Source organism: Falco cherrug, chromosome 7 (assembly GCF_023634085.1).
Source record: "Falco cherrug isolate bFalChe1 chromosome 7, bFalChe1.pri, whole genome shotgun sequence".
NCBI classification, from domain to species: domain Eukaryota; kingdom Metazoa; phylum Chordata; class Aves; order Falconiformes; family Falconidae; genus Falco; species Falco cherrug.
Window position 1 is genome coordinate 49,430,504 of NC_073703.1, and position 26,562 is coordinate 49,457,065.

The window sequence follows — 26,562 nt, forward strand, 5'->3', positions numbered from 1 at the left end:
CTGGTTCACAATATTTATTACAATCTATTGCTTTAGATAAACCTGCTGTATGGCTAGTAAACCCAAACCACATTATAAGAACCAACAAAAAAAAGATACAGCACAAACTACACCTCTGTAAAAGGTATGCAGTGGAGGTGAAGAGAGGCACAACCTTAACCATAGTAAGAGCACAATGAAGATCCTCATGTGAATAAAGCTCTCCTGGCAACAGATAATGAAGGTGAATAAAAATCAGACTAACAGTACTAAACATAAGATATGAAAAAATCAGAGCAATATTGTTATATCTGTATACAAAGAATACAGGGACTTTTTAAATACCCTTCTTCATTCTCAGTGACCTGTAAACACAACTCTCCCAAACCATCCTCCCTCTGTACCCGAACTAGTATATAAAGATCTATACAGAATGTGCAAATGCAATATAAGTATTTTCAGGCTCTCTTCTTCAAAAAGAAGAAATACAAGATTAAAAACATTAACACCACAGACTCCCCCTACCCAGCCTCTGCAGAAAGACATCAGCAGCAATACTGCCCAAGACATCCAAGTACAGAAGTAGCAAAACACCGGACCAAGAGATCCACAAAAATGCATGGCATATGAACAATAAATACAAACACATGCGGAAACAGAAAAAATAAGGCTAAAGCAAAATTATTAACACTGGCAAATGAAAGTGAATTAGGACTCGTCAGCCTGCAGCAGATCTGTTCCTAAAAAACACGTAACAATGGCTTAAGTAAACCTACAATGTTAACTGAGATCCAATTACATCTTAGGCAGACAAGCTTTATTCATCTACATGTCTGTTAAGAGGTGATACCTCATAGTTACATGCCATGCTCTGTACTATTTAATAATTACGTATTTATAAGGATTGCTAGACCAGGATGCTGGGAGTCAAATAGCCACTCTACTGGTTTATTTGCTACTGCTGCCTTTTCATTACCACTGCACAGACTCTTTCTGCACCAATCAAACATTTTAATAGCCCTCATACCAATCTACTATAGATTAAAAGTTTGTGGAAAAATAAGTTAGACAAAAATATTACAGCCTACAAGGAGTACGGTACAATCTAGTTCTTGTAGTTAAGATTTCCAGCCCAACAGTAACTTCAGAACAAAACTAGCCTGAGCAGAACGCAGTTCTACAGGATTTAAAATGGAGATGTTGAAATAGTCTGGATTTTACTTCAATGCTGGAAAGTGAACTAGAGACCAAAGAACTTACATACACAAATCTCAAGTGTAGTCTAGAAGCTCAAGCAATAACTATAGCTCACTCCCTTCAGAACTTGCTTCTCAAAGTGTTCTTTGCTTTTTGCTATAAGTGCAGATGTGAACTTCTTAGAACAGTCTCTGAGCTTCCACTCATGCTAAGAGTGAACATATTCAGTGCAAACATACAAGTTGATTCAATTTACAGCTCTTGAACTAAAGTAAAAAAAAAAATCCTTACTACTGTTTGTCTGACTGTCTCCTAATCAGAAGGTCAGGTGATAACACTGAGTACCAATAAAAAGATTCCTTTTGCCAGCACTTAAAACATTCCCGTTACTGAGATGAAAGTAAAGTTATATTTTCTAGGTCTAGAAATAGGCACAGAAGCCTTCTCCATGCCAAACCCCTGGTGATCTTCATGCAATACTGATACAGCTGCAAAGATTTTAAAATAATTTTCTTTTTTTTTTTTTAAGAACTATTTACATACAAGGCCAAATCACAATATTGTCATCCTAGGGAAGTAAGTTTTATAGTAAAACTTGACTTGTGAACACCCAACAGTTGTCTAACAATTCATTCGCAAGGCTGGAGTGTAATACAAAACTCAGTACAAAAATCAGTTTCTATTCTTCACATGAGTACTGAGAAGTTCAGTGTAGTTGCCCACACTGTAACAACATGGTTAAAGTCATCTTCTAATAAATCAATATTACCAGGTAGGTACAGTCAGTCCAAAGATACAAATGACTTCTACCCAGTGTAAGAGAACCTAACAACAAGCCTCAAAAATCTCAGAGGCATCAACTTCTTAAGTCGTCAGTTCTGCATTTCATATGAATGTTGGGATTATTGACCATGACAAGGTCAGGTGTCCAATGTGTTGACTTCTTTGGAGCAGAAATAATGCACAACGATTGCATTAGGGTATCGAGCAAATGCACTGTGAAGAGACAGAACACAAAACCCAACTGTCAGTAGTTACAAACAGTTTTCCCCAATTCAAACAAAAACATCCAAGTTGTGCAGAACCATGCTTACAGGAAAGTGACACTGTGTAAATTACAGCCTGATTTATTCTCAAAAAAAAAAAAAAGACAGACAAAAGAATTCTATGGATTTTGTAAGCTTCATTTAAAAAAAAGAAAAAAAATCTATGTTTTTGTTTCTATAAATACACTTTACTTTGAAGTCACTGCTAACAAAAAAGACTGGGTGACATGCTGACGTGCTTGGCCCTTTAAAATCTTGTTGAACTTCACAGCATTAGAAAAATCCTAAACACCTAAACCAATACTGCATATGCAAATTTAAAATCTGATGCTACACGCCACACACTAACCGCAAAAAATCATATATGCATAGCAATAAGTATATTTAGACTTATGTTCATTAAAATGCTTTGGAAAAAAACTTTCCCCTATCATTGTGAATGCTATTGATACCTCAGAAGGGTTCACATCAACAAAAGAAACAGTGAATAAGCTAGTCACATGGCACTTCACTGGAGTTCAGAGGGGAAAAAAAGCAGATAAAATTTATATTCTATGATAATTAACTACTAGGAATGGTAGAAGGAAAGTTATTGGCATCTGGTTATCAAGTGAATTAATTTGACTTTTACAAGTCCCAAGATAATTAGGCTACAAAATGTAAATAAGCCAGTGAACCACAAAGCCATCAGATACAGAAAAGTATTACACATGTACCTTAGTTTGACATTCTTTATATCATCCTTCTTAATTCTAGTTAAGTGGGTATTAGGCAGTGTCCTTAAAATTTTTTCCAAATTCAGTATGAGAAGCGATTTTCTGCCTTCTAGAGTTGTGAAATAAGAAGCCTTAAGATTTTCTGAATGGATTTTATTCTCCTTTGTTGAAAGCAGGATTAAACGCTTGCAGTAAACTTCCCTAACTAAAGCTTTGATGTTTTCTCAGCCACCCAGTTGAGTGATGTAATTTGTAAACTGAAACACCCTTCAAATGTCTCCCTCATACTGCTATTCTGTGTACATAAAGATTCCAAGTTTTGCAATATTCTTAGTTTAAGTGTACAGGATTCATATTTGATGTAATTGCACAAGTTTTAAGATACATGGTCGCTCACCTGTTACCTATCTTCTTTTTACATACAGTGCACACTTTCTCCTCTGTAATAACGCACTTCACTTGCTGATGCAAGATTCGCTCCTCCTGGACCTAAAGAAGAAGAAAGAAAGAACTTTTTGAACAGGTAACGCCACACCACAGCTCCTTTCTAGTCCGGTGAAACTGAAAACTGTCACAGTGTTTAGTTTTCAGTGGCTATATCCACTGTATAGCAAGTTGTACAGCACAGAAGCAGCAGGTCTGTAGAGCAGAGCAGGTACACTGAATACCCAACAACCACGCTATATGAATTGCAGGATGTTATTTTCAACTAGTCTGGTCCACAGATAAATCATTTTAACCACCGAGGGATGTGCAGGTGAACTACTGAACTGCACCATCTGGTTTAGCTTATTTGAAAGAAATCCAGTCCATGCTCTCTGAAATCATCCTGCAACGCACACCAGAGCACAGTGAGTCCAGAGACTCACAGCAAAGACACACACCTCATCCAAACTAAAATGAACATACTCGCCATCTCCAGAAAAAGGGACATTCAATCTACTTGATGCCCATCTACTAATTTCAAGCGCACTAGAGTGTCACCTAGATGACACACATTCCGCCTAAGGAACAGTTAATTTAAATATTGAACATCTGTTTTACACCACCATTCCAATAAATGACAGGTGGTGGGTACTTACCCTCAGAAACTCTGCATGGAGAAGATTCTTGAGTACTTGATTAGATCTTTTCTTCTGAGCATTTTCTTCAAGGACTTTCTCTAAGAAGATTCGAATCTCACTAATCTGTGTATTTGCTGGGAGCAGGTTTATTGCCTAGAGCAAAATACACTTACTTAGCAAAACTTAAGAAGGAACAGAGAGCAAAACAGAATAGAAATCAGCACATTTAGCTTGACAACAGTTACAATCTGTTCACTTGCCTACTCCAGTGCCTTCTATCACCTTCTGTCAACAGTACAGAGTACTTGCAGGTCTTTCTTACCTTGGTAGTATCCAGTTTGCTGTGATGTAGTTCCAAAACCTGCAGAGCAGCCTGCAGATTGGCTTGAGGCTCCAGTACTTCCATCTTAATTGGTCCCAGGCAATGAACACTAGGTGGGGAGAGATACATCCGGAGCAGTGACAGATAGACCTGTGGCGCACAAAAGGAAAGTTCTGAACCCATTACATGCATCCAGAATTGACAGAGCTGGTAGAACACAGCGATGGTACTAGAACATCGTACCCATGCCATTCAAAAATTCTGAAGTGTCCATTTAAACAGCTCTATTCTTAAAACAGAAACTTAAAAGTACCAGTGATGTTCAAGGCCTTTTAAGGCATGCATTCTACACTAAGGTTTTTCAATAAAAGCAGTTTTAATCATGCTTCCTTCATTTAACTCACATAACTCATAGCCTTTAGAAGCCAACACTTCATTGTTTTTTAATGTTAACTTTTCTGTAGATGTGGAATACACATGTACATATTCTGTCTTCTGAATTCTGTCAGAACTTTAGCTACAGAATATGCACTCAACTCCAATTTCAAACCCCCAATCATCTAGTAATTCCAAAATTCCAAGAGCTTATACATAGGTTCCCATCCACCTACAGAAACCGTGAAGTCTACATTGAGGAAAAACTTTAAAGTCCCTAACATGGTATGAATAGTCTAATACATCCTTAATGAAAAGGAAGGCTGCAAAGATGAAGCTACTTACATCTTTGTTCCCATCTTTGTTTCTGTCATAATGTTTATGGCAGTAGCTGGAACAGAAAAGAATCAAGTGAAATGCAGGGACAGTTTCAGAACCCAGAGAATCAGTCCACAGAAATTAACATTTAAATGCTTTAAATACTGAATTAGGTGACCGCACATCTGATTTTGATCAATTAATCAAGTTTGCACAACAAAATTACATCATTTACTTTGCATAACAATGCTGAGAAAAGGGAGATTTCATGCAAGTCCCCCACTTCCAATCAACTTAAAAAGCTTTAATGCAGAAACTTAATTCAGCTGTGTAAAAAAAAAAGGGGGGGAGATTTCTCCAGTCAGCACATCATAGTATAAAAATACGTGTAGATGTATCCAATTACTGTACCTGAATCATGAAGAGAAGGTGTTCATTAGTGTACACTGCATACCAGGGTTGAATGTTCTCCGACAGGCATTTGCTGAAATTAGCTTCAAAAGAAGCTATGTTGAACAGGCCCCAATGTTCAGATATATCTGCTATTATCAGTTAATTCCATTTTCACTTAAGTACTTCAGATTCATTCAGAAGGTTCCCTGACAAGATACATCCAGCAAAACGCTGTACCTTTACTAGAGAGGATTCTGCTAACTGAAGGAGCTTAACTTTGCATGTGGGCTAATGAACATCTCTCCAAAGAGAAAGGAAGCAAAACAACGTACAGAAGTTCACAAGCAAAGGACAGGTGGAAACAAGGAACTCACTGATGACTGTCATATTGCTCTGAAGTGCAATTACAGAAGAGCATGAGAAGGTAAACCTCAAGGGGACAGCATAATCATCTGTAATGAACAGATACCTGGAAGAGCCTAAAAGTCAAGAAAGCATGGAAACCCAGAAGATCCTGAAGGCTTACAGCATTTATGCTCCACATAAAGCAACATTTCATTACATATCCTATCCACAGGGCAGGGAGCAAACCAAGTCTTGCAAAAAACCAAACAAACAAAAAAGCCCTTACTTTTCAGCCATGTTGGTGTCCTTCAAAATATGAACATAAATAAACAGAGCTTGCTCATGCTTCCCCATACGACCCAAGAGCAGAGCACGTTCTTCTAGGAGACCTAGTGACAGCAATGAAGGATTAGCCAATAGCTACACAGAGAAGTGACAACATAAGCTCATTAGTGACCAGACTAACAGAAGGAACTATAAACCAAAGTCTAAGCACAGGTTAAAGTTACACTGAGACTGTAAGCCTACTTCACACTGGTCTCAGTAACATTTTATGAATTCTTAAGCAACTTAAGAAACAACAAACTTCAGATCTGTAGACCATTTCAGGCTCATCAAAAAGTTAGGCTAAATATTTAAGCGATGGGAGATGTCACAATGTCTTGGGCCCACAGTTACAGGAATCCTGCAGGGATTGGTAAACCTAACTACGCCAGCAAAAACAGTCAGTATACACCAGTATATACACCAGTGGTCTACAACTACAGATATAACCATCTTCTGTTGCTAGTTACCACGACTCTACAATAAGTGAGGAGGTTTTGCTGTGCAATGCAATAAGCTAGGGTTTAAATAACCTAGGAAAACTGAACTCACCATCAAAGGGGAAGTCACTAATTAGTCGACTGGGTTCATACCAGCTAGACTTCTCCAGAAAAAGCAGAAGCTTTTTCCGGTAATCCCCCAATTCTCCTCCTTCCTCTCCAGCAGGCACTGGAGTTTTATCTATGTGGAAGAAAATGACACAGGCCATGGTATTACAACTATTTCACCACACTAGTACACAGAAAAAAATAAATAATTATGAGGAAGAGCCAAGTGCTGATGAAACTGTTACAGGTGGGACTGGGACTCTGACTCTGATGCACCTGCCAAATTACATCAGCTCCTTAAAACGCATTAAGTGGGTGGTTAAACAATAGACTCAGCTATTCAAGACCCTTCTCCACCCTCAACATGCAGAATTCAGGAAGCAGTAGCTGCCATTCCACTTAATCATGAATAAAGTGTCGCTTGGTCCTTTAAGATCTCTAGGGAGGCAGACTTCCCTACAAACCCACAACTTCTGTTGTTCTAGTTCCTTCATCACTTGGGACATCTTCTGGATGTGAACAGGGAAGACTTAAAGCAATACACTGTGAAGGCTCCCCTGTACAGTCCCATGCCCCTGGTCTTCCCACCAGAAAAGGCTAGACATACCTGCAGGGAAAGAACTGAGATATTCTTTCATTAAGCCTTGCACCTTCTCACAGTACAGCTGGATCAGACAGTTGTGAAACTCTGCACCAATTTCTTCCCAGACATGAATGATGTGTTCCTGTAAATACATAGTCAGGTTCAGTTACAGACACTTCCTCTGGAAAGTCATTTGTTATAAGCCACAGTCCCATGCCTGCCTTTACCAACCTTGACTTCAGGATTTCATATATTTTAATTATTTTTTCTTTGCACAATTTATGGCAAAGCTAGCATGCTGTGAGATAGCATCAAGCTCAAACGCTTGGAGAACTAAAACCCTACATGTAACATGTTGTACCAAATGTAATGCACTAGTAGAGACTGAGTTCTTACCAGATAAGGAATAGTCAAGCTTTTAAAATTTTCTATCAAGAAGCTGAGCACTTTGTCTCGAGGCAAAGCTTCTACTTCAGGGAGGTCTTCTGTAAATATCTGTTAAACAAAAGTTTATCCACAGAATGGTGATTTAAAAAAAAAAAATAAAAAAAATTAAGCACCACAGTGTACTTTCCCCGAGACACCAATACCCAGCATATCATCACATATGTCCACAAAGTACAGGAAGTATAAAAAAAATATCTGAACAGCTTATTTAGGCTCTGAGAAGCTCTCTCGCATCTGAAAGGATTAATAAACATTCCCACTTCTGCCTTAGTTAACACTCTTTTACAGTGCCCAACACCTCCCAAATACAGGGAGTAAATTATATATCAATGAGGAAAGGAAAAATAAGAAAGGCAAATTAACATTTCACATTCAAATACTCAGGCTCTTGTACAAAAACTGTGACATCAACAACAATAAATGTTATATCAAAGGTTTCTACCTACTTGTTGCAAGATAAGGTAACTCCAAGAATGAAAAAGCATAAGGAAAACTGAAAGGCTGTCCTGTTGTATCTACTGCTAATCTTACCGTAGTACTGAACATAGAAAATATAAAGTATATGTTTAATTGGATTTACCATTAATACATCACTTCTTACATTGAGCTCTCCCACTTCCATACACTGCACTAAGAATCTCAATGGCAAGGTGTCTGTTTCAACCGCACTTACCTTCAGTCCATCTTCAGGAAAATCTCTTAGCACCCAGACAGAGTAGGAAAACACCAAGTGCAAGTTCTCTGTGCCTGGAATACAAAAGGCAACAGTGCTCAATGTTAAAATCCTTAATATCTATCTACTCCCAACACAAGCAAATGCTTTCAGAGCCAGCAAAGCTTAATTTACAGGAAGAACTTCATTTGGTTTTTCCCTGCTCCAGTCAAGTAAATTACACATTCCAGATTAAAGCCACAACTTCACTGCTCTACAAACATGATTTTAAACAGAAATAAGAACTCAAATACTAAATGCCACAAAACATAAATAATTCAGACCACAACCAAGCTCAGTCATCTTAACCACATTCCAAAGGCCTTCCCTTACAATTTGTTTTTATTACGGTAGAAAAAGCACTGTACTTTTCACTTGTGTAATTTGCTTCAGTCCATTTTCAGCCTGCGAGTCTACTAACTTCTACAGCAAATGGTCAAATAGTAGTAAAACATCATAGTACTGAAGTAACGGGCACAGAAACTACATGACAGGTAATAACTTTTCAACTTTTAAGAAAATTCAGGACCTGTCTCTTTAAAAAAACACTTTCATTTAGACAATTTGGTTTATAAAACATGTTAGGAAAACAAGCCTTTCCTCTCACCCTCCTGATGAGAACCACTGAGGCATTCACTGCCCAAACAATGGAGCAACACAACTATACAAGCTATACAAGAAACAGAACCCTACACCAACCCTACAGAAAGGCAGTCATTGCTCTTTTTTTCATCCCACAGTACCATAAAGAAGTTACTACTTAAACAAAGCAGCATCTTCATAGTAGCAGTATTTTGAAAAACAGAAGATGGGTGCTATGAAGTAAAACAAAGTATAGTGCCCAGAAGAGTCAATTTCAAAGTTTCAGGAACAAAACAGTAACTTGGCAAGTGGCACTAAGGTCATGGGTCTGAATCTTGCTGAACTTTGATTAGCTTTCTGAATTAACAGGGCATTGTATGGTAATGGATTTGCTAGCCTCACTGAAAAAATTTAAATAAAGGGCAGGACAAGTCATGGGAGTAAGTTCTTATGTAGAACAAGAGACAGAGAAGAGGAAGTTAACTCCTTAATCAAGTGTGAGTTTAATAAGAATAGCTCCTTTCCAAAGCACTGAATCAAGTTGCCTCTGCTGAAATGGCAACCAAATCAAACATGAAGTTACAACCTACTCAAAATGCTCAAGATGGCAGGAGAAAAGGAACTCATCAAGCTTATAGATCACAATACTGAAAGGCCAACATCACACCACAGAACACTGGCTCCCTCAGCACACAATATTCAGCTAAATGGCGATTTATACTGAAGGTCACAGGCAAGGATATTTTCTGCTCCTAGAATTAAAGCCAACACTGAATTTCTAAACTTTCTCAGCAACAAATCCCTACTCTAAATATGAGCTATAATAGGAAGAAGTTCTGCATAACACTATTTTAACAGATAAAGAATGGTGTAATACAGAAAGCTATCTACCACGCAATTGAATACATTAGTTCTCCTGTGCCTACCCCTGCACAGACTAAATATATTTTTGATGGACATGGCCAATCACGGAATTAACAATTAATATTTGCTTTAATGCAATGAACAATAAGTGCTTACTCTGCTGACACATGGCAAGTATCAAATCCAAGTCAGTAATACGTACTTGATGACTTAGAAGACCACAGCTACAAGCCTGAAGGAAATTTTCCCTAATTACCTGAGAACTATTAAAGACTATTTCATTAAATGCCCCAAAAAACAGATAAGAGATAAATAAAGAAGAGTTTCTACTTCACTCAATGTGAAGTGAAAGCAACTAAAAATCCATCCTGCATAAATAAAATTGAAAATGTATTATTTTTTTAAAAATCAAATATTACTTAGATTAGAAATTCATAACTACAGAAGCCTCACACCAAAAGGGGATGGGGCTGTCAGAGGGATAAATCTGGAGAAACCTCAGTCTGAAATGCTTTTATCACCTTATTTAAGGGACTCCCAGAAATGAAACTTACCAATCAAGGCAGAATGGACAGCACAATTTAAAAAAACACACACATGCACAGTATTACATTTCTGCTATTTACCCATCTGCAAATCTGCAAGCAACACTAGTGTGAAACATTCCATTTATTACCAATAGTTATCTTTCTAGGCTGTTTCCACCATATTTCACCACTCTGAAGTGAACAGACTCAAATGTCCTTTATCAGTTTTAAAGAGCTGAGCAAGAAGCATACAGGAAAACTGATTTTCAGGAGGTCCTGAAACAGAGAAGCTCCAGAAGTCTTAAAGAAATTTATCAAGCTGCCAAGATTTTAGAGAAGTATTCCAGACACCTCGGATAATTCTAAGTCTTAAACATCACCAATCTCACCAATGAAAAAAACAAATGAACAGCTGACACAGGTCAATCAAGATGCATTTATCAAGATAACAGAATTCTTTTTTAAGTTAGATTAAAGGTTTGTTTTGTAAAGCTGTATGCTGCATATAACATACCTATACTTCTCTGAGTGATGTTACCAAATTACACCAATGCACAAGAAACATGAGAGATGTGATACAAATAGGAAAGGTCTCATGTCATTTTAAATAACATTATCAATGAATAAACAAACTGCCAACAGAAGCCAGTAGTTCTGTAGTAGTTATTATAGAAAAAATATCAAACTTTGCCAACAGTATAAGACTATGAGATGAACAAAGTTATTTCCCTCATAAACGACTTGCTTTCAAACTAATAGTGCAATACTTTTTAAAAGCTGTGCATTTAGAAATAAATAATATTATTTGATGGGAGGACTATTCTCAAAAGTTGCAAAAACAAAAAAGGACTTGGGAGTTCACAATTAGTAGTCAGCCATGCAAGTTGCTACCGTGATGCTGTGACCAGCAACTACAACTGTTAGGTCATTATCTGTATCTACCTAAACACAGAAAAAAACCTTCTTATAGGACTCATCTCAGGAAAGATAGGAGCCCCAGCAACTAGAAGTCTGACTTTCAGCGGGAAAGCCTAAGCCAGAAGTTAGACTTTCCTTTTGTCAGTGATGGTAAATCATCACTGGAAGAAAATTCAAAATACTACTATGGCACATTTTCTACCAATGGAAGTTTTTATTGTAAATAAGGAGTGTTTTCCAGTAAGATACTCAAGTTTCAACAAGACACTCAGAAACTAATCCTTGAAGTTTCCCTTATGCAAGAAACCAGACAAGATGACAAGGACATGCTTTAGCTTAGTCGTCTCTATAAAGTTGATGAACAGTACAGTAACTGCTAAGCCCAGCAAATGCTCTCCTTCATACTCACCCAAATGCTGCAGATATTGCACTGTCCTCTCATGACCCTTCAATGGTGAGTTTGCTTTCTTTGACTGATCCACCAGTACCTGTAATGCTTTCAGAACAACAAAAAGGTTCATTCCTTTGTAAACAAAGTATCATCCCAACTTGACCCACAAAAAAGTGCACTTTTCCTTTTCTGCTACCAAACACAATACAAGGGTTTGTTTTAAACACACAGACCAAACCGGTAACAAGAACAAAGGCTATTCAATCACAAGATAGACCCAGAAACAAAGTCTCTTCAGAATATTGCCTGCTCACTGAAGGTAAGTTAAAACTCACTATTAGGAATACATGCTACTATCTCTTCTCTTCTCTCTCCACCCCAACCTCACACCTACCTTTCTCATGCAGACCTTTCTTCTCATACAGTATTATCAGCTCACTATATTTGTGTGCCTTCTTTAGTACATGCTCACTCTCCTCAATATGGCAGTGATTGTTCTCCAGACGTAGCAATGGTGCCACCAGGGCTACGTTTGTCTGCAAGCAAAAAGGGAGTACTTAATACTTGTAATGTGCACCTCCTAAGCTTATGGTACAAAACATGAGCTGGAAGAGAAATAAAAAGAACAGTCTGATAGCATAAGAAATGACAGTTCAAAATTTTAGAGCAAGGTCCATCTTCATTTCCATAATTTGTTGGGACAGAAAGGAAACAATATATGAGAGCTATTCCTTTTCAAGAATAGTGGTCAGCTTTGAAAAACACTGTTGACAGCAAAGATAATACTCGCCTGCATTCAACAGTACAAAGCAAGATGAGAAGCATTCATTAGAACCTCAAAATACACAGGCATGGCCACATTCCTTTGACAGAGGCAGCAACCAGAAACAGATACATCTGCTTTATTCCATGAAACTACTTCCTGACCAGTGAGCAAACTAGCTAACGCCAAAGTTTCACAGATTGTTTTTAGACCAAAGACAGACGATTGTGTGAGAATTTCTGAAGTAGCTCCTTATGCTCCTCAAACATTTCAGCCTGAAATTCCAATAGAGCTTGCATGATAATGGAAAGGTCTCTAGGTCAGGCAGAAACTCACGTGGAGGTAACACTTTAAAAGGGTGGTATCAATGATTTGTAGCAGCTTCTTTCTGGATTTGATTGTGGGTGTTCCTTCCATGAGGGGTGAGGTACTGGACTGATGGTCAGAATCATTTAGCTTCTTCACCAGCTGACTTCTTTTCTGCAGGACATCAAAGGAAATTTTATCAGGAAGAGGCTATGGATTTCTCCATCCCACCTCAGTAAATACAAGCCACCAAGTAAAAAGACTAAATTAAACTAAATTAATAACTTCTTTTAACCAATTGAATTTCTATTGTTACTACCTATTCAACACGTCACCTTTCCAACCACATTCATGTATATATATTTGTTCTGCGAATTTATAGTTTTGCAAGATGTCCAGAATCTTGCAAAAATAGTCAGAAGGAAGTTCTGTTCACCTAAACAGAGACATTTTAGAGAACTCAGGAGACATTTAGAACATTTTGGAAAACAATTTAGGTTTTGAACTACTAGGCACAAAAACTATCTTCCTTCAGACACAAGCTTCCTTTTAGTGTAGTAAGAACAGCAACAGAACAATTCAGATTCCAGTTACAACAAAATAGAGAGGACAGGAAGTTACAGTACCCACTACCTCCTGTTCCACCTTTTATTGCATGCTTTTGACCTGTCTCTTGGATAGTGTGACCTCCACAACAGCCACCAAACAAAACCAAAAGATCAAGAGCTGAAGTCCTCTTCAGAAGGCTTCTAGAAATAAAATACTGGACTCATATTCAGACCTGGTGCATAAGTATGATGCCTCCCACATTATCTGTGGGGTACCTCATGTCTTCCAGTTCGCCTGCTTTCTCAGGAGTTACTGCCATAGTTTCCAACCATGAAGACAGCCCATTATGGCTAGCATGACAGAGCTGGAACCAGTATACTGCTTCCTGTACAAAGTTAACCACCAAGTATGCTAAAACTGAATAAACCTGCTCTGAAAACTGATACAGGAGCACTCACTTGAGTTAGGTAGTCTATCAGAGCTAAATGTGCCTTCTCCAGCTCTGCCCCAGACAGCCCTGGCAGGGGGTTGGGATATTGTAGCTGCTTCCTGTAATCTGTGGGCAGGAGGTCAGGATACAGACCCATCACATGAGTAGGATCTAAGCAAAAAATAAGTAGTATTAGTAACCATTCATTATTTCTGCAAACTCTTAAACATATGTAACCATTGAGTAACCTGAGCTTTCCAACATCGGTGTTTGTAGTCAACTTGTATGTACACAAAGTTCAAGATAGCAAAACTTGCTTGTTACAGACAAGAAGCTAAAACAAGGCAAAAGCAGCAAGAAAAAGGCTGTTTCAAAGTCCAAGCACAACAAGCTCCAACCTGTGCGCTTGGCACACCTGCAGGACAAGCCACTATTATAATCCTCTTCCTGCTCTTCTTCCAGAATCCCAGCATTAACAACTCTGACAGAAGGACAGGATTTCTAGGAACAAGCAATGTTTTAAGAGACAATTTATGGGCTTTTGAAACAAGAACTGATTTAGTGCCATTTGTAACTAACGAGCACCCATTTTCATGAAATTTAGGAAAATTCAGAACTACTGCCCTCTGATTTAACTTCAAAGTATTCTGAGTTATCAGTCCTTTTCTTTCACTGTAGTTTTCCAAAGTAAATATGAAGTTGTGTCATCAAAACAAGTAAAAATTCTGTTTCAATGCACAAGGGATATGCTGTCACCACAGAATCTCAGTCTTAAGCGCTATTTTATGGTACAGTCCAGTCTTCAGGTGTTCTTCCAATAATCCCAGTACAAACCAGAGGAACAGCACCAGAGGCTACTCTGACTTCCAAAACCACTTAAAAGTTTCCTGGCTTCAACAGCTTGAGGAAACAGGGTTAAGGATCCTCAGTTTGGTTCAAATCCAAGGATTTAGCAAGTCTACAGATGATCCTTATCTTTCATTCCAAACTAAAAGCCAGCTTTTGGCAGCTGCTGAAACCCTCAACTTCCAAGGTCTATGTACATGCTATGCATGCTGTAAAATAGTCTACAATACCAATATATTCTGCACAACGGACGAATTCATGATTTAACTCTCTGACTGAAGTTAAAGTACTGTAACCAGTTTGACAAAAAAAAAGCTAAATAAATGAGTACACTATTTGCCATTCACAGGGGACTGGTCTGCACAAGACAACACTGTTTTAAAACAAAAACAAAACAGAAAACAAGAAAACCCACAGAACAGTCTGTGAGCTTCATTTCATTCCTCCTAACCTAGGTATCTCAATGTCAACCCAAGAATTCACCTGTACCAAGCTTGGCAAAAACTTGCATGGATTCATCAAAGCGCTTCTGGCAGAAGAGGTTGAAGGCAAAGAGGTTCTTTATGTGGTGAATTTGTTGTCGCTTCTCGCTATCTGAATCATCTTTCATTTCCTACACACATACAAATAAATGAACATTAAAAACCCCTGGGCCTTGTAAATAAAAAAGAAACACTCTACAGAAGTAATAGGACTATTACCCTTTGGAGAGAGTAAGAAGAAAGATAACCTTCCAAAGTGAACACCTCTGAAGGTGGTTCTCAGATGCTACACTTATTGTGTCACTCAGAACCTGAAAGGTTTGAAAGCTAGCTCTGGTTATGTATATACTCACTCTATCACAGCAAGCATCTCTTCATTCATTTGCCTTTTCAAAATATTTTTTCAAGTTAGTAACACAAAATGTAATTAATTCATTTTAAAGTAGTTCCAGGGAAGTGTCCTGAAACCAGAAAATCCTAAAACCTAAATCCTAGGAGCAATATAACTAAATGTACTGCTTCAGCATCTCTAAGAAATTATGATGTTTCAGAAGTAATATGGAGGGCTATTAAAAAAAAACAAAAACCACACAACTCCAAGCAAAACTGTTTACTAGCAGTCTGAAGACTCTGAAGTCCAGCTGACTTTGAAGTTGAAAAGAAGGCAACCAATTAAGCAGCTAAGAGATAATCTTCCAAATACGAGATGGTATCTCAATCTAAACCACAATAGATCCACAGGGAAAAATGGCAGCACAAACCTAAAAAGTCAAAAAAGGCTAGAGTTTACCAGTTTGTGCAATGTGGACAGTAGGGAGGTTAAACTCTCTGGACTAGCTACAGTCAAGCAGAAGGAAAACACCCTTTTATATCTTCCTGCACAAGTGCATCCACTGCAAACCCGAAGGTTTGTGAGTACTTACCGCCAACTGCAAAGCCAACTCAAACTGCTTGTCCTGCAGGAGCTGCTGGATCTGTGTAGCTATCGATACCGGAATCAGCCGCCAGACAAAGTGATTACTTGCCACATATATAATATTTGTGCTGTAAACAAGACAAAAGGGTCAGTTACTAAGTTCCAGCCCTGAGAAAGAAGCAATACCCTATCTGAAAAAAACATTCCTGGTTAATACACACATGGATCAATCAGATACAAGGGCACTTTGAGCAATACTGCAAAGCAGAAAGGAGAAGACTATCTCCAGTGATGATAAATACCAAAAAGACACTCAACTCTGTCATTTACTCCTCAAAGTATAACCTCCACCCATCTGTTCATAAAAACCAGACTGATTCAATGCTACTACTTAAGCTGAGAAGCTATTCCTCTCCCAGTTTTTCAGAGTGCTACCATACACCCAGACAGCCTGACAAAAATTATCGTTTATGCTCAATACCCTCCAGAGGTGATGAAGCGTGGTCTTTGCAGCTCAATACTCTGTACCAGCAGCCGGGGTTCAAAAGTGCGGATCTCCACGTACCTTGGCAGAACAGCTATGATGTAGGGAGGCTGGTGTTCTATTAGTGAAACAAATGAAAAAATAAGTTGATTGTTTCAAGCAATACTTGAGAACAAGTCATGACTTAAAAGTAAGGCTTCTCTTCAATCCCCACCCCTGCTTGAAATATGTCCCTTTTTTTGCTTATTAAAAACAAAACTCAATGCCCAACACTGACAGCAATTTGCTAACAGACCACTACCAGGTTTTTTGTTCATCTTTCAACAGGAGGAATTTCTGTGGCACTCAGATGCCCAGGAACTACAATGTTTTAACATACTACGTTCGATTTAAAATCTTGTCCCTTTATAAAAGATAGGCAACATGCCGGTTTTCTGAGACGGGCATACAGACTACAAGCAAAAAAGAGGAAGAAACAAAAATAAACAATGTGAAACCTTCCACAGAGCATGACTTGAAATACTTCAGTGACTGCCACACTCCAAATTCAGCTAGTTTCTAAATACCAGGAACACATGAATTTTGTCATATACAGAGAAGCAAAGAAACAATTTTTAAAAAAATTAATCACCCATGGCTATAGGAATATCTGTCCAATTCAAGGCACACTTCTGAGTACAGATCCCTTCTTCATTGAGCACAACTGTTAAATCATCTTGGCCAACTGCAACTTTTCCATCTGCTACAGGAGCTACCAATGGTTCCAGTTGCTTTCCTGTGGGAAACAGTTCTTTGATGGATCCTTTTCCATCCACCTAGGATAATAAAGAAAATGAAAACCAACTGTTATTCAGGGGGGTTTCAGTTGAAAGTACCTAGAGGGATTTACAACCCAGACTAATCACTAACAGTACAAGTCTGATTTTAAAGAGCAGCAATAAATTTTTCTGCATATCATCATTTATCTTGCTTATACATCATTTGCAAATAAAGGGTTAATACTTTTGTGTCTGAGATGATGTATTCCTGTTACCCTAACAGCAGCTGAGCAAATAATTCATACAGGTTTACAAAATTCATGGCATAGTAGCAAAACCAGTTGAAGTGTTGAAACACATCTTGGTGTAACCAGAGGATTTAATTTAGGCCAAAACTTTAACCTGGTTCTATTCTGGCATGAGTAAATGTTGCCACATAAAAAACAAACTAAAGGCCTAGCAACCTACCTAGCCTTTTTCCAGCAGCCCTAGCCACTCATTCTTGTGGCCACATGCTGTCCAGGGAACTGAACCCACCTTCCAAAAAAGAAAAAAAACACTAATCCGAAGAGCTGTTTTGTGGGCTGATCTAACAACTTACTGCCACCAAAAAAGAGAATCCTTCCTCCTTCAGCTCCAGCTACATGTTCCTGCTGCTTCCTTTGCATTACAGCTCAAGCACTTTTATAAATCAAGACTTAGCCAGCAGAAAACAATACCATAAAAATATGTGTATTTTTTTCTGCCTATTTAGTGAAATAAAGCTATTCAGTAACAGGTCAGTCAAGTACCAGAGCCAACCCAAAGTAGATGCCTGGATGGCAAGTCTCCACTCTGGTTGCCTGAGCAGCTGCACAGCTGCTCCTATCACTAGAATGGCAGGAATCAACATCTAGGACAGGGATGCAGAAAGGCATCTTTTGTGAGCAGTGTCAGTTTGAAGGGACTGTAAAAATTACTGCGCAATTTTCCTGTCAACTACAGAGCAGTGTTGCCACCCATGTACATACACATACGTATGTGTAGTTTACCTCATCTTCATCTCATTTTCCTATAGTATCAGCAGAAGCCAATTGTAAAGGCAGAGAAGAGAATCAAATATAGTTGTCACACAAAGCGTAAGTGGAAACTCTAATACTAAATTAACAACACTAAGTTTAGAGGCATTCTAACTGAAACAACTACGGTTCAGCAAAAGAAAAAAATCAAAAAAAGAAAAAATGAAGCTCCATCATCCGATATGAAGAAGATATCGTAGTCTTTTTCTCCCTTTTATAACTATATCCTTTCTTAATACATTAAATAAAATGCAAACTGAGCTTACAGAGACTGATGTCAAACCAAAACAAATCTTTTCCAATGGCTTTTCTCTGCAAGAGCTTCCAACATTGGTTTCAACAGCAACAAAGAGAAGATCACTTCCTGACAAAACAGCAGTTCAAAAGAACATACTTAGACCGCCCTTTCCAAAACTACATACAGCAAGAGTACCAGATGTCGTTTTTGATAAATGTCTGTTAGCCAAATCCCTGAGCACAGGAGCAGCCTCCATAGTGTCTACTGCTTTCCAAATCATCTGAAACACTGTATTCCAAATGCCAGCCTTACCCGTATCAGGTAATAGTCCCTCTTGAAGCCTACACAGATGGAGTTTTCACACCAGGCCATAGACTTGGGTACATCAGGTACACTGAAGTCCCCCTGAGGAAAACAGGTTAAAATGGCTGTTACAAGAGAAAGGCAGGTCAGATCTGGCAACACTGATTGTAACAGGCAGCACTGTTGTTGACACTGTATTCCCCACCACCACACATCTGACTTCTGCTGGTCTGCTGGCAGTATTCACCTAAAAAGGCTATATTTCTGCACAATAAAGAGGTGGGCTCTCAAGTTAGCCGGTAACTTCCTAGAAGAGCAGCGTAGCTGAAAAATCATCTATTCATTTCCATTGGTTATTTTTATCATACCAGTATCTGGTATTTACAAGTGCAGTTCTCTATGCCTGTCATCAGTAACTACCTTCTGACTTAATGACATACCTGGAAACCTTTGAATAGAAGTGACCCACTTTCACAGTGTTACTGTTAGCTCTACATTTATAGAGGCTGCAGGTTAATACATTTCACAAGTATGCTACAACTAGAACATTAAAATAGAGAACACAGCCTTCGATTTAATTGATAAAACTGCATTAATGCCATTAATTGTGATTTCAACCAGTATTTTCACTTTTATTTGCTGCTTCTTTGTTAAGTCACTGCAGAACCAACTGGAGTTAATGCTCCGAAAGTCTCTGTGTCTCTGAGTTACAGGGACTGCGTAACAAGCAGTAAAGAACAACTACAGTCCCTGTGTTGAGGCGCACAACTCACCTGTAGCTCGTGGAACTCTCTGTCCTTCCAAAAATACAGTTGTAGCTTCTTCCGCACTGCCACACACATTCTGAGCACCTCTTCCCCTGTATCTGACTGCTGTGAAAACAGACAGGCCTAACTCATAGGCACTCATAAACTAACCACCAAGTAAGACAATACAAGGCCAAAAAATCCTCAGCCTGAAGCAAAGCTGCCAGCTGAAGAGCAGCTTTGCTCATCCATGCCACAAGGGCATTCCCTAAACAAGGAAGCACAGAGAGAAGTGGGGCAGGATTCTTAAAAATTAACTTTGGCAAGGATTGTGACACCAACGAAATAAAAACAAAAAAATTAAAGAGTACCGAAGTCATACACATGCACAAACAGAATATAAGTAGAGAGTTATCACCCCAGCCCTGAAGACTAGGATAAGTAGCTTGAACTCTCTGCAGTATAGGAGAGGGGAGAAAATGGAATAATGTAAAGAACATGTTATACTGACAGATAATAACATGAATAGCCATTTAATATTCTAGCCTATCAGAAAAGTTTCCTGACAAGAGATCCCAGCAAACCTAAATGCCTGTACACACAAAACAACAAGGCACTTTGGAATGACCATATTTAAAGGTGCTCTGAAATACATCACTAGTTTTAACAACTAGAAAACCCTAAGTATTTATTAGAAAATACTTAACACTTAAGTTCCCACCGGGCAGAGAGATAAAAAGTGCTGAAGAACACTAAGCCATCCCTTCTGGTTATGAATAAGGTTTCTGAATGGCATGGGTAGGCTGAGAAACTCACTTGGATAGAAATGAGTCACTTAAACCACAGTATATGAACAGAGAATTACTAAACCTTATGGAACCATTTTACAGCCTGAACCTACCATAACTTCCCCTGGTGCTCCTTGGGCCAATACAGTTTAGAAGAAACAAATATGTAACAAAAACAGTGATGAAGATGCTTGGCAGAAGGACTCACTATAAGCTAGTACACTAGCAATTTAAGGGAAGGAAATGGCTTTTATATTGAAGAGGATCTTTCAAAAAAGAAGAGACACAGAGTTACTACAAGATAAAAATCCCTTGAGGTTTTGTATCAGGAGGTCAAAGCCTACAGTCACAACAGGCACAGGAAGATATCTTAGGAAGCACAGGAAGAAAATCAAGGTGACTACATTAAAAACTGTTCACTTAAGCAAAGCTTCAACATCGTGTCATTGTGTTCTCTCTCTTACCTGAAGATCACAAGTAAAGAGAGATGCACCTTTTGCCTTGGAAACCGTGGTGATTTGTTGAAATGTCAACAGGTCATGCACATAAATGTTGTTTTCTGTTTAAAACAAAATTCCAATTATGATTCAATATTTAATACATGTAGAGCTCATTGCTAATTCAAGTATTTTATCGCATTTCACGTTTACATAAAAAGAAGAACTTGTAAAACTAAGAGCTGCAAGAAAGGAAAATGAGTGTTTTCCCAAAAGCTGAAAAGTGCTAAGGCACATACAATAAATGCAGAAAAGACAACCAACACCAGCACTGGCAAAATTACACGAAGAAATTGAGAACAGGTGCTAACCAAGTGAAAGTGGGAACAAAAGAAACAGCAAGCAGGCCAGAGACCAAGTTCATGATGGAAGATTGTATGAACAAAGACCATTTTGAACTGGCTCCTGAAATTAGTGGAAAGTGAATGGCTGCAAATGGAGGGTACTGTGGTCAAGTTTTTGTACGCACGAGGACGCAGGCAGCAGAAATCTACACATGCTGGAGTTGGAAGAGCTGGGACTTGGAGATCATAAAGAAGGGAGTAGCATCATAAGCAAAAAAAAAGACATAGGAAGATCATAAGGTTAAACAAATATAGCCAGAGACAAGCAAACTTAGATCTTCCACAAGATGGTAAAAGATCGCCATCTGCATAAATTTGGTGTAACACATCAATGTGAGTTTCATACATCAAACAAGTCTGGATGGAAGTTTTAGCCCCTATCACATGGTGCACACACATATGCACGCATGTATGTATATACACATGCCAATACAGACAAACTGTATATACACACACTTCAGTGCACATACGTATTTTTTTGATTTTTAATCACAAAACTTCATGTTAATACTTTGTTCTCCAAGCTGGCTTACGACAAGCAAAGCTGCTTCTCAATCTATGCTGCAGTGCTTCCTCTGCAAAGTGAAAACGCTTAAATCCTACACAATGACTTTTCAACAACTAGACTACTATGCAGGTATGTAGAAAGGGTGCCACGTTTAGCCAAGTTACTGCATCAAGAAGACCTCCTTAAATATTAAAATATTTTCTTCACTTACCTAATAGACTGACCAGAATTTTAAACTGAGAAACAACATGAATCTGAAAGAAAGAATGCTATCAGTGACTCCATTCATAAACTAAACCTCTGAATAAGGCTTGATTATAGAAAGTCTACGAAAACGCATTTTAGATACTCTGCAAATGACAAAAAGACAAGGCAGCTATGTAGGCACAACCTTCCTCCAGCTATTGCAACATCTTTCATTTACACAGTTTTTACAAGCTAGCACACAGAGCTTGCAACCCAAGCTAGTAAAAATTGCTGTAAGTGGTATGTTACTAGTACAAAAGTACTTCTAAAGGAAATGGAGAGCGTTACTGAAAGAGGCTGCATAATCTTTGAGCCAACTACTTTCCTGAGCATCAATGTAACAAATGAACAAAAGTTCTCAAAAAAAAAAAATTAAGACTGGCAATAGATAATCTGTTATTTTAGTTGTAAATTCCAAATAAGAAGAATTACATTCACATTCCTATAGCATTTTATCCAAGAATCAAACAGTCTGCTGGTGTATTACCATCATTTTAACAAATATTCTCAAAGCAGCTGAAGATTCACTGCAAACAGCATTTCCATAAAAGCCAAAAATAAACCTGTAAGTTCCAATTCTTTGCTTTCTGCTTTAGCAACCAAACCAAACTTATCCCTGTTATGGGAAGAGTGTGCAAAAAAAAAAAAACAGGCTGTGCCACCTCTAGAAGAATTTATAGTTCGGGGTATTTTTTTTCTTAAGCTTTACAGTTTCCAGAAACAAGTTTGGTATTTCATTTCTTGGCTGAAATCACTATAAAATTTTCCCCACTTCAAGAAGATGGTATTTCCTACCTGCTGAATCTTTTTTGAGAAGTTCTTGTTGGATTTCTCTAGCGTCACTTCAAACCTATTGCAACCTACCAGAGAGATTTGAGATAGCATGTAAACTGAAGTTGCCCTTAAATTTATGACTAATATACCTTATACTAAATAGACTACAAAGAATTATGAAAGCAAACTTGGCCACTTAAAACTAAAAGAATCGTCTGACATATGCGGGCTATCTTTTATTTAATAGCTAAATGCATCAGAAGGTCTTCTACACAGTCAGGTGAAAATGTAAATTACAGTTCTTGTACCCATCTGAAAGACTCACAAAGTTACATTTTTGCCTTTCTGGAATTTTAGGTTACAGGAATTATATTTAGGTATTCTGAAATCCAGAGATACATAGATACCCATAAAGAATTTATCCACACCAAATTACCAGCAATTTAAATTGCTAGGGAGCATATCACTGCAAAGAAAGACAAGAAATAAACACTACACCACAAGGGTTTAAAAGGAGTTTTAGGGATAAAGACTTACAGACACTTTCTGATGACATAACCTCTCCTGGCATTGATGCAAAAAAGGGGGAGAAATTTACCACATGAGACAAGACACTAGCAACTCAAGACTAGCATGCTTTGATTGGAACATATGGCCTACAAGTTTCAGAAAAAGCACGCTGAATTTAGTCTCTAGAATCCAAGTAGCTACAAATGAACACCTTTCCAAGAGCCAATGAACTTGGAAAAAGATGTCTGCTTTCTTTCTTTCCTGTCCCACACTACACAACTTTACTGTGTTCAATAACATCAGTTTCTACATAATACCAGACACTGCAAAATAGAAATCTGTTCAGTGAAAAATCAATTTTAACTAAACCAAAAATAGAACAGCTCTATTTGTGGCATCTGTAGAATAGACTATGAACACTTATGACTTTCAAAGAGGCAGGGAGAAGAGTAAATACATGACAGAACCAGTTAGGAGGGATCTCGCTGCCCCACCCCTTGATGGTCATGGACCTATTGAATAAAGCTGCTCTTCCACTAATCTAGTCCTTCACTAACAAATACCAAACCTCTAGCAACAAGCAAACTGCACTGGTTCTGCATATGTTTGTGCACTGTATTCACAAAAAATATACTAACTTACTATAAATTCAAACATATAGATACCTGATATAAAACACACTTTAAAACAGAAAAGAAGGCTGACACTACTTGCTGTCCTTCTTGCACATCTGATAAATGGTAAGTACACTTTCACCAAAGATACCACAAATATTCATTAAACTCTATGTAGGACAAAATCAGCAATTAAACACATTTGTGTTAACATTACTACAGCCTCTTAAAGTGCAGGGAAATAAAAATAACATCATCAACTTTTTGCGACTTTCTTGAAGTCAACTTACCTATGTCCTTCTTGATCCTGTAAAGCAGGAGATGCCCTTGTTTGGTACCAACAAGGAGCCACTCCTCTACAAAGATGGGGGAGAAAAAGAGTCTAATTAGTTTCAGCCAAGACTGCCCTTCCCTGCTAAGTTACGTTTATCAGAACACTTGGAAAGTTGTTCCACACACCAAAGAAGACTTTCTGTGGTGACTAAACACTTGTCTCCCATCATCTCTGCTGGAAGTGCTCAGAAGTAGCTCTCATTCTCAGGAGAGGACAGCCCAAGATCAAGCAGTAAAGCAGAAAGTACAGCCTAAACATGACATCCCACTTGTTTACACAAAAGTAAAGCAGAAAACCATTCCATTTTTTGTGCAATCCAAAGAGGCAAGAAACTACTCTTCAGACATTGCTATCTCCCAGAGAGGAACACTGCTACAGAACGGGAAGAACTGTCAGGAAGAAAAATGAGTTCTGTATAAGCGAGTTTGGTTTTTTTAACTAGTCCAAGTTTTTATAAGAACCCTCTCAAATAGTCAGCTATGCCTGGAAGGACAGTGGCAGCTTTGCGTAAGTAGCATTTGAATTGCCTGAACAATCACCAGTCCTTCAAGATTTATAAAAGACAACCTTTTTATGTACAAAATCTGTGGAGTTTGAGACTCTTCCTATTTATAGCATACGAAAGGCACAACGCCTTCATTGGGTCATAAAATACAACTGACATCCTTCCTTTTTGCTGAAGATCATACAGGAAAGAAGCATACACAAATACTCCTTTCTACATCCAGTACTCCTTCATTGCCAAAGATAACGGTACTCCAACAAAACCTTGTTTCCTGCAAGACCGTTCTTCCACTATTTAATAAAAGAGTTGTAGAGACAGAGTTACACCTCTTTTTACACAACTATACTGCCATAGGCCTATGGGTTTAGGGCTTTTTTTCTACTTCAGTAAACACTCTGAAAGAGGTGAAAGCCTAAATGCAGGGATAAAGCATCTTCACACCTTCTCGACTACATAACTCTAGCATAAACAAGCCATGTTTAAACATGGCACTGCTGCTCAGGTTTTGTTCCCCAGACAGATTAAAGGGGTCACAGCCCCACAGTGCCTGAGTTACTGTAAATACCAGTTTTGTGTTATGGTAGCATACCTGATGGAAAGCACTCAAGCAGCCCAAAAAGCCTTACCAAGCCCTCTCAACACCACAGCTGGTGCAATCACCTGACCAAAATGCTGACCATCGAGTGTGCCCAAAAATATAACCCTGTGTTTGTGCGCCGCTAACACATGCAAACAGACCCTAACCCTGGGACTGGAACATACCACACAGGGTTTCCAAAAAAACTTTTAGTCAAAACATAAGGAAAGCTTCTTGGCAGGACACTAGCCGGGCCACGGTTACCGCACCGGGAATCACGGCAGCCTTCGCAGCCGGGCCGCCGCCCCCGCCCCGAGCGGCCCCCGGCGCCAGCGCCCCGGGCAAACGGCGGGGACCGCTCCTGCGCTGCCCGCACGGCCAGGCCTGTCAGGCGGCTGGGCGCCCCCGGCGCGCAGCCGGCCGGGCCCGAGCGCCGCACCGACCCCGGCCCGCAGGGCAGGCCGCGGCCGGCCCCGAGAGCGGCTGATGGGGCGCCCCGGCCGGCCGGGACAGGAGAGGGGCGGCTGGGGCTGCGGCGCGGGCCCCCGGCTCACCCCAGGCCGCCAGGCAGTCGATCTGCAGCGGCAGCTTCTCCAGGATCGGCACATGCTCGAAGGCGTCGTGCATGGCGGCGGCTTCTCGGGGCGCGACGCGCCACCCGGGCAGAGGCAGCGCCGCGGGGGGCTCCCCCTGCGCAGCGTAGCGGCGGCACCGGCGGGCGGGGGAAGGGCCCCGACGGAAGCGCCGCCGAGGCCCGCAGCGCCCCGCCCTTCCCGGCAGCCGCCGCGCGCGCCCGCACGCCGCCGCTTCCACGCCGAGGCACCGCCCCGCGCGCTGTGCCCGCCCTCGCCGCGTCCCTTCGCCGCCCCGGGGGCGGGCGGTGCCGCGGCAGCTGCGGCCCCCGTGAGGGCCCGGCGGGCACGGGGCAGCCGCGCAGGCAGCCCGCACAGCAAGCGCTCTCCCGCAGCGCCTGCCTGGCGGCTGGGGCACCAACGGGAACCGCGGGGGGGCACGGGCAGCGCCGGCGGGGGGCGCGCTCCCCGGCCCGGAGGGGCCTGGCCTCGCCCGGCCACAGCCCCGCTGCGCCTTCGTGCAGCCCCACAGGGGGCGAGACAGCCGGAGCCTCGTCTGGCTATCGGGAGTGTCAGGGTGCCACTCGCTAACACAAACCACAGCAGGCAGGACAGTCACCGCGTATATCAAGAGAAAAACTGACCTGAGTAACCTGAGGAAACCAGATGAGAACAGCAAAACATCTCTTGCAAGTAAATACCTGGGTTTGGAGGGCCTACGCTTTACCGTAATTAACTTCTCCAATGAACTTCGCAGGTGAAG

General features: G+C 39.9%; 1 protein-coding gene across 5 annotated transcripts; it reads right to left on the bottom strand.

Moving 5' to 3' along the window:
* VPS39 (VPS39 subunit of HOPS complex) lies at positions 1 to 26,009 on the bottom strand. Of its 5 annotated transcripts, none has more exons than XM_055715344.1 (26): positions 25,782 to 26,009; positions 24,102 to 24,167; positions 23,225 to 23,251; positions 22,709 to 22,773; positions 21,879 to 21,921; positions 20,783 to 20,877; positions 19,558 to 19,653; positions 18,794 to 18,886; positions 17,059 to 17,242; positions 16,425 to 16,545; positions 15,951 to 16,071; positions 15,029 to 15,158; positions 13,728 to 13,870; positions 12,751 to 12,894; positions 12,046 to 12,187; positions 11,670 to 11,756; positions 8,331 to 8,404; positions 7,607 to 7,705; positions 7,235 to 7,352; positions 6,632 to 6,760; positions 6,042 to 6,144; positions 5,045 to 5,090; positions 4,325 to 4,474; positions 4,021 to 4,155; positions 3,336 to 3,427; positions 1 to 2,172 (listed from the first exon to the last, which is right to left on the bottom strand). In XM_055715344.1, exons 1-26 carry the CDS (start codon positions 25,852 to 25,854, stop codon positions 2,097 to 2,099), a joined length of 2,652 nt encoding a protein of 883 aa, XP_055571319.1. In that variant the 5' UTR covers positions 25,855 to 26,009; the 3' UTR covers positions 1 to 2,096. The 5 variants fall into 5 exon arrangements, with proteins under 5 accessions (XP_055571319.1, XP_055571318.1, XP_055571321.1 ...); XM_055715343.1 differs by having other exon boundaries at positions 19,558 to 19,656; XM_055715346.1 differs by lacking the exon at positions 23,225 to 23,251 and having other exon boundaries at positions 19,558 to 19,656.
* Between the last annotated feature and the right edge of the window lie 553 nt (positions 26,010 to 26,562).

Bases quoted from the DNA above. Each gene is read 5' to 3' on its own strand.
- VPS39 (XM_055715343.1), bottom strand. From the start codon at position 25,854: ATGCACGACGCCTTCGAGCATGTGCCGATCCTGGAGAAGCTGCCGCTG. The intron at 22,774-23,224 runs GTAAGTCTTTAT...TCTCTCTGGTAG, and splicing joins TATGTCATCAGAAAGTGTCT to GTTGCAATAGGTTTGAAGTG. The intron at 16,546-17,058 runs GTGATTAATTTT...TTTCACTAATAG, and splicing joins AGATATTCCTATAGCCATGG to AACACCAGCCTCCCTACATC.